Below are 7,927 nucleotides of genomic sequence, written 5' to 3'. Positions count from 1 at the left end.
AGAGCGTGCTCAGAGGCTTTTTAGCACTAAAGGCAAATCCCTAGAAGCACTTGATCCTTCCTTGTTTGCCAAGAATCCAAAGACGAAAGGAAGCAAAAGGTGAGTTCTTAAAGGTCATTCTCAGATTGGTGGTGTTCTCCTCACTTGGATGAGAAGTATTCTATAGACATCGCTCTTGTATAGTTGTGACAGAGATTCTTGGAGTATTAGAAGCTTTTCATGTTGCACTAAATAGTCCTGAACCAAATGGAAGATAGCAGAGCTGAATGGTTTGTGTGCAGTTCAGTTTACCCAAGCTGTTTGGTACTTGTTTCTGTTTTCTTGCTATACACAATTCAAAAGTGTCTGTAGGAATTCAGTGTACACATGATGTTTACAGTTCTGGAATGGACTTCATAAAGTTTCTTTATCTATTTCCAGAGACACTGAAAGAAATAAAGATCTTGCATTTCTGGAAGCTCAGATTTATGAGTATGTAGAAGTTCTTGGGGTAAGGATTTTATTTTGTCTTTGAGCTTTTTATTTCAGAGATGTCAAATAGTGACTGGAGGGTTATCCACATCTTTGCCTAAGTACCTTCATAGACAGCATGCTCAGAAGAGTTATTTTCATGTCCAGAGTCATAATGTTTTAAAAGTGCCTGTTAGCAGATAGCTTTTTCTGTCAGGAACTAGAATATGATGGATTAATACAGGATATTTCCATTACCTAATTATTTGGCAGGCTTTTGTGAACGGATGCAGATACAGAGGCTACATGTTCCCTTGGGGAAGCCTGTCTTTTTTTTTTCATCTCTCCTAGGCACCACATGAATGTAGATAATTTCTAGTTTATGCCTAAGTTGCAGGATATTGCAAACCTTTACTTGTTCTGCCTTGATGCTTGCCTTAAGTCCTTGCTTCAGTTTGGGGCGACTGCTTTTTAGCAGGGTGGCTGTTGCTGTTAGCTTGTCATCTTGGAAGTGCTAATGGCAGTACAAGTTTTTAATTCTTTGGAAGTAGGAAATGTTACACTGAAAACTTAAGTTGTTGGGTTAAATAAAATGAGATCTCTCTGTTTCATACTGGTCTTCCATTGCCCTCCTTCTGTACATTAAGAAAGTGTTTCACGCTGCGAGAGTTTGCCCTTATTCTGTTACATGTGAAAAATTCCTTCTCTTTTCTCACACTCTAGGAACAGAGACACCTCACTCATGAGAACGTGCAGCGTAAGCAAGCACGGACAGGGGAAGAGAGGGAGGAGGAGGAGGAAGAGCAGATCAGTGAGAGTGAGAGTGAAGATGAAGAAAATGAAATAATTTATAATCCTAAAAATCTGCCTCTTGGTTGGGATGGCAAGGTAACTGAGATTGTCAGGTCTGGAAAAGTGGGAGATGTCACTGACCCCACACTACTCTTTTGTTTGAACCTGCCTTGCTATTTGGCCTAATCTTTGTTTCTCTTTGCTTATCAGCCAATCCCATACTGGTTATATAAATTACATGGTTTAAACATCAACTACAATTGTGAGATTTGTGGTAACTACACCTACCGAGGGCCCAAAGCTTTTCAGCGTCACTTTGCGGTAAGTAATGTTTTGCTACAAAAATACCAGTACTGCGTTCAGAAAATCTTTATAATAACTAACTAGTAAATCACTGGAGCGCCAGAGTGGCACTTCTTCCAATTCTAAAATAAGGATCTGGGCTGATGGTGCAGGACCATCCGATTGGAATTATAAATTATGTACGGCATACTAAGATTTTTTTTCTGCAAATTTCTGTACGGTCCCGTCTTGTTTGAACACTAATTCCAGTATTCAGGTCTGAGTGGTGTGGAGTGCCTGTTGACTGACAGTGTATTGTTACTGTTATATACATTAAAAATATTTGTATATACATACAGAAAAAATATTTTTAAAGATGTTTTTAGGACTGGTGGATTTGTATTTTGATAGTATTTTTTTCACCCTGTCCAGATGTTAATATGCCTTTTAGTCTTTGGCATTGCAGATGAAGTGGCATTCCCTCTCATACACTGACCTCTTCCGTCTTCTCCCCAGGAGTGGCGACATGCTCATGGGATGAGATGCCTGGGCATTCCCAACACTGCGCATTTTGCCAATGTCACACAAATTGAGGATGCAGTCTCACGTAAGTAGTGATGGCAGAACAGGGAACCTGTGGCATAAGAACACTCACATTAGCTCTTGCCAAAAATTTGCCTTACCCTGTAAAGAGTGTAAGAAACATGGTGCATCCTTTCTTGGATCATCCCTCCCAGCTCTTAAAAGGAGAGAGTGGCTTTTTGTCTTTGTTGGATATCTGCAGCAGTAGATGCTTGCTGGGATTGCCAGCAAAGCATTCATTCGTTGCCAGCTGTTTTGTCTGCGATAGCTGAGATTTCATCACAAACCAAGTGCAATGGGGCACTATTTCTTTAGGCAGAGTGTGGCTACATCGTCCCATGTAACTCTTTAATTTATGTTCGTTAGCATCTTCATGGGGAAGCCAAAAAAACCCTTCAGAAATGGTAGAGTCTATAAGCAGATTTTGAAAACCCACAGTACTTGAGACTTACAGTGATTATAATTTAATATGGCTAATCTGTGCTGGTGTTTTGAGGCAGCCACCTCATGCAGAGGTTGTTTCTTGAATCTGCCCCACTTAAGTTAACAGATACAGGTTATGGTTTCTGGAGGTAAATTAATTCTTGCCTAGAAGAAACCAAACAGGTAAAACCTTGATTTCCCAAACAAGCTGTTATTACCTTTGGAGCTGTATCTCTGAAGTAGTGTTTTTGGACATTTGTGTCTCATGTCCCATCCTGAATGAACACTTTAAAGCCTTATTTGCTTTAGTTCTCGTGCTTTTCAGTAAACCATGGGGAATGATACATTTGTAATGGATATTAGATACGTTCCTGGACTGCTGAAGTGACACTGTTTTAAAAGGAAGCGGGGGAGGGGGGAAAGCTCATGTGTATATTTTACTAGGTTAAAAACTAGTATCTCGAGGGAAATGGCATCAGATCCTGTATGACTTTGTATTTACAGTGTGGGCAAAGCTGAAACAACAGAAGGCTTCAGAGAGATGGCAACCTGATACAGAGGTGAGTTGTTACAGAGGCATTTGGATGTCTGTAGTCTGGTGTAAAGGGAACCCCTCGTTTACCTTGCATGAACTGTCTGGCTCTGTCAAAAGATTTTTAAGAGAGTCCCCTGCACGCTGGAGAGAAGCGGGAACCTACGCTGCTGGTTGCACAGCTCCTGTTAGTGGTGGTGTATGAAAAGCACTTGTGTTGTATTGGAAAGTAGTTATGATAGGGCAGACTCAGTCCTTTGGGTAAGAATCTTTTAATACAGTGCTTTTACAGTACCAGTGTCATCTTTATTTTGTGAGAAGGAAAAGGAACTGTTGTGGGCAGTGTGTTCACTTACACTAGTGCCTTTTCTTAAACATTTGTCTCAAACCATTTTTCAACAGTATGCAGGGCAACTACAGCCTGTAGTACAGCTTGTAATTATTCTGACTCTTCAAAAGCTGTAGTACAACATGAGTCGGGCTGTGTCCAGGTGTCTCTAAACTGTTCGTTCCATTCTAGGAGGAATATGAGGATTCCAGTGGGAACGTGGTGAATAAAAAGACCTATGAAGACTTGAAACGCCAAGGGCTGCTGTAGCTTGTTCCAAGTGAAGGATTTCACATCTGAAGAGCAAGTGCAGATGTGTCAGCAGCTCTGACTCTTCTTCAGTCTCTGGATTTTCTATGTGCATGAATATAGATTTCAAGGATACTTTATAGAATTGCTTTCTAGTAAGCCCCTTGTGAAAAGCAAACTTGTGATGTTATTTTATATTAAAAAACCCCAATCTTTGGAAAATAAACTGGTTTTAATGTAGGAAGCACTGAGAAACCTGTCTCCTTTTGTATGCTGGAAGAAAGAGATTTGATTACGGTATTCTTAAAAGTCTTTTTATGCAGTTTGAATTGTCAGAAACAATTGCTTGCTTCTGTCTTATTCCTGTTCTAATGGAAATTTTTATGATGAGGATTGACTTTCTGTAAAGCACGCATGAGCATTGCATGCTGACAAGTAACAGTCCTATACTATATCTTGCTGTAAGCATGTGTTTCTTTGGGCTCCTTTGCAAAGCAAATTTATTTGGCTTGCATTGCTGCTTTTACCGCAGGTCTGTGGAGGTTTGGCCACTGGGATTTTTTTTTCAGGGAATTAATAATAGAGCTTGATTTAAGTTGGGCTGTGTGGGCAGTTTGTGGTAATGTCTCCAGCACTGTGGCAGTCCTCATGCCCCCTCCAGCCCCTCAGGTGGGGTTTCATTTTGGTATAGAGTTGGCTTGTGTGACGCCTGTAGCCTCAAAAAAAACCCCTTTCTCTGTTGTCGCTGTGCAGGGCCGTTTGCATCTCCAGATGTCGTGGAGCAGCAGGTAACAGACACTTCCCCTGGGTGATGGTTTGCGCAGTCGGTGGTTGGCAGGGGTGGGGCTGGTTTCTGGCACCAGGCGGGGGGGGGGCGGTTTTGTGCGACGGGGCGGGGAGCCTGTGCGGCAGGTACCGCAGCTGCTGTCGCTGCTCGGAGGCGCTCCACTGCTAGCAGTGGCTGCTGGGTTTTCCTGGTGCACTGGGGCTGCGGGGAGCAGACAGAGGGGGTGAGTCAATGCTGTGGCTTCTTTTCCTTTCCCTGCCCTGGGGGAAAGTTGTTCTCCTTGGCATGAGGCCATGTCTGGTGGGTGTTGTTCCTAGCCTGCCCTGGAGCTGGGTTGGGCTGTGCTGGAGTGGCGCCCTGATCAGTAAGGTTGTCCAAACCTGGCCTGGGTGGTGGCTGCTCTGGTTTGGAAGGTGAGAGAGACACCAGCCTGCATTGTCTTCTCTTTCACTCTTGAGTGAACAGCTTTGGTGGTCGCTATGCAAGCTTCAGCCATTCCAGGTCCTCGGGGAATGCTAACTGGGTCTAAGTCATAAGACAGGAGGGGAGTGTTGTAGTTTTCCTTGCAGAACTTGGCCATGGAGCCTGTTTGGAGTCACGTCTCCACTGTTTCCTTGTATAAACAGGTAAAGGTTTTGAATGAAAGCGGAGAGATTCCTACAACAGAGAGCTGGGTGTCATGGGAAGCAACAAAGCAGGTAGAATTCCCAAACCATGAGGGTGAGTGGCAGGGCAAGGGACTGGGCGGTGAGCAGCTGTGCAGACACCTCTTTGTAGTCGGGACTTGACAGCAGTGTGGAGGCACACACAAGGATGTAACCAGGAGCTTTACAGCAGAAAACCTCTGTCCATTGAACCTGCTCCATCATGAAACCTAGCCACCGTTGGCAAAACCCTGTTCTCCCTGCCATGAAGCAGCGGTAGCTCCTGCGCCCACCTTCAGGAGCAAGGTGCTGCAGCAGCTTAGCCAGGCAGCTCTCATGTCACAGCAGACCTGCCTCCTGCCCCAACCGGCCAGCCTGTATTGCTTTCCCGGAGGTGCTGCCTGGTGTCCTCGCTCAGTACAGGCAGCGAGCTGCTCACAGCCTGATGGCTGTGGTGCCCAGGCCGGGCAGGTGGGAAATCCTGCATGAAAAGGATGTGTGTGCCACCATCCTGGGCTGGCAGGGAGGGGACACTCACGCAGAAGTGGACAGGTGGGAAGGATGTGACTTTATTGTGAGTTAACCAGAAATATTTGAGCATTGGCAGTGCAATGGCTCTTTATGGTCCAGAGCATTTCCACCTCTCGCTAGGGAAAGCTTTAACTGTACGTGTTCCTGTTTATGTTCCACATGAGTTGCATGCCAGAACTAATAGGCCTGTGCTTTGCTCTTTGCCAGGTCCTGAGGGCCTGGTGCATAGGCATGTCTGGAAATGGGCATTTTTCACACCATACTTCCTTTGTCCATCCACAGCAAGAATTGCTATGGAGGGTCTCTCTTGCTGCCCTGAGGGCTGGTGGGCTTGGGTCCTCCTGTGGTGGGTGCTGCTGCCGGTGGGTCACATCTTCATTTGCAACAGCATCAGCAAACTGCTGCATGGTGCCAAGTGTCATCCGTAACTACCCTGCCTTCATGCTCCTGGCAGCTGCCTGCAGCTCTGCATATTGCCTGCGAGCACCGGTGGAAGGTTACCACACCAACGGGAGCACGTGGCTCCCCGGGGAGCATGGGCCGGGCCATGCCCCTGGGCCCTGTCAGCAGCAGGCATCTGCAGCAGCCTTGTGGTTTTTGGAGAGTCTCTCGGGAAGGAGCAACCGGACATCCCAGGGCTGAGCCCACGCGGCTGAGCACCGCTTCCGCGAGCACGCAGCCGTGCGCAGCACTGTGCTGTGGCCCTGGGGCTTGTACTGGAGGTGGAGCGCGGACCTGTACTGGGGTGTCTGCCCCGCACCTCTGCGGGGACAGCTCCCCGCACCCTCCGGCAGCTGATGGCAGCGCTCAGCAGCAACACAGGCAGGAGCTGGGCGAGCCCCCAGCAGCTGCCTTGTCTCCCTGAAGGTGCTTGCAGCTGGTGTCCCCGGGGTGCTCTGGGCCTCCCGTGCAGCCCAGGCGCAAACGGCCCCGGGGGAGAGCCCATGCTCCCGCTCAGCGACGCGGCTGTGCCCTGCGCTGGGTGCACTGCTGCTGGCACAAGAGCTGGAGCTTGTGCGGGGCTGAGCCACAGGGGAGAGGCAACCGCCCCTTGGGAGCGGGCACCCGCCACTTCTGGGGTGCGTGGCTGTGCTGGCCAGCACCGCACTGGTGGCTCGGGCGTTTCAGTCTGGGGTAGGCAGCTCCCAAGCCCCCTCTGCGCTTGGTCAACTGCCTCCTGCTGCAGCTGTGGCTGAAAGGGCCTGACTGTTGCTCCCTGAAGTCCAGGCAAGCACAGTCACAAGGCTGATGAATTATTTGCTTATTTATATGTTAGATGATCTCTGGGTTGTGAGCCTGTTGAGATGACCTGGATGGCAGTTTTTAGAGGTGCTATTGGTGGGTGGTGTTATTGCTGGGCACTTACTCGTCCCTGAAAAGCATGTCCTGCCACTACAGGGACCAAAAATAGAGTGCTGAACAACCTGGATTTCTCTGGTGTCCCATGGTGTCCAGAATAAAGGCTGTAGAATTTTCTAGGAGAAAGGTTTTTTCAAAAAAAAACCAAACCTCCAGAAAAGTCTCTTTTATGTAACTTGTCGTGATATTGTTTCTGCTACCTCATCCCAAGCCTTAGACTGCACAGACTCAGGGAGCACGTGCTGCTGTGACCACGGCAGCGACCGTTGGACTGTCCCCTCCTGTCTGCCCAGCTCTGACCGTGCCCCTTCCTGCCAGGTCCCGGGTGCAGCCGCAGGTGGATGAAGATGGCAGGTCACCGATGGCTCGTTCCCCCCCTTCAAGGTAACAGGGGCAATGCTGCAGCATGGAGAGTGGTGTCTGTCCTGGCATGCCCAGGCCGTCCGTCCCTGCCCCAGCTGTCAGAGGCTCCCTGGGGCGAGGGGTGGCCTGGGGACTCTGGACGGGTGGTGGTGGGGTGTCTCTCTGCAGCATGGGTGCCTGACCTCAGGTGTGTCTGTGGGGCTTCCCATGACCCCCCCAAGGGGAACTGGCCACCACCCTGCTCCAGGGAGGCTGGTGGGGGCTGGATTTGGTGTTTCAAGGGAGAGGTGCCTCGGCTGCTGGGGGGGCTCTTTTGGGCTGTGGGTAAAGCAGGTGGCGGATCTGGCGGTCTCAGTCATTTCCCCCTCCATTCCAGGCCTGCTGCTTGGCATCTTGGCTCTGCACCTCTGCGTCCAGGACCCTCTTGCCACAGCAGGTGAGCTCTGCAGCCCAATGGAAACCTGGGGCTCCTGTGGGGAGCGGGTCAAAGGCAGTGTGGTGCAATGGGGACTTTGTCGCTGTCCCCTCCAGGCTGTATTCTGTAGGATAGAGCTGCACTGAGGAACCTTTTTTCAAGGTTTTGAACCCATAAAAGCCTGTTCTTC

At 48.7% G+C, this 7,927-nt stretch overlaps 2 protein-coding genes across 2 annotated transcripts in view; both read left to right on the top strand.

Moving 5' to 3' along the window:
• Positions 1 to 3,870, top strand: part of LOC104619695 (splicing factor 3A subunit 3-like) — a 3,928-nt gene extending 58 nt beyond the window's left edge. The window contains exons 2-8 of the mRNA XM_010285660.1: positions 5 to 99; positions 421 to 490; positions 1,174 to 1,338; positions 1,453 to 1,563; positions 2,041 to 2,131; positions 3,034 to 3,089; positions 3,582 to 3,870. Coding sequence (XP_010283962.1) covers positions 5 to 99; positions 421 to 490; positions 1,174 to 1,338; positions 1,453 to 1,563; positions 2,041 to 2,131; positions 3,034 to 3,089; positions 3,582 to 3,659 — 666 coding nt within the window. The 3' untranslated portion in view covers positions 3,660 to 3,870. The remainder of the gene's footprint in view (positions 1 to 4; positions 100 to 420; positions 491 to 1,173; positions 1,339 to 1,452; positions 1,564 to 2,040; positions 2,132 to 3,033; positions 3,090 to 3,581) is intronic.
• Positions 1 to 3,882, top strand: part of LOC104619696 (splicing factor 3A subunit 3) — a gene marked incomplete at its 5' end in the record, with an annotated part of 7,863 nt that extends 3,981 nt beyond the window's left edge. Inside the window, 7 exons of the mRNA XM_010285661.1 lie at positions 3 to 99; positions 421 to 490; positions 1,174 to 1,338; positions 1,453 to 1,563; positions 2,041 to 2,131; positions 3,034 to 3,089; positions 3,582 to 3,882. The remainder of the gene's footprint in view (positions 1 to 2; positions 100 to 420; positions 491 to 1,173; positions 1,339 to 1,452; positions 1,564 to 2,040; positions 2,132 to 3,033; positions 3,090 to 3,581) is intronic.
• Between the last annotated feature and the right edge of the window lie 4,045 nt (positions 3,883 to 7,927).

The sequence above is a fragment of the Phaethon lepturus genome, unplaced genomic scaffold (genome assembly GCF_000687285.1).
Source record: "Phaethon lepturus isolate BGI_N335 unplaced genomic scaffold, ASM68728v1 scaffold50004, whole genome shotgun sequence".
Classification (NCBI taxonomy): Eukaryota; Metazoa; Chordata; class Aves; order Phaethontiformes; family Phaethontidae; genus Phaethon; species Phaethon lepturus.
This window is presented reverse-complemented; position numbering and strand designations above follow the sequence as displayed.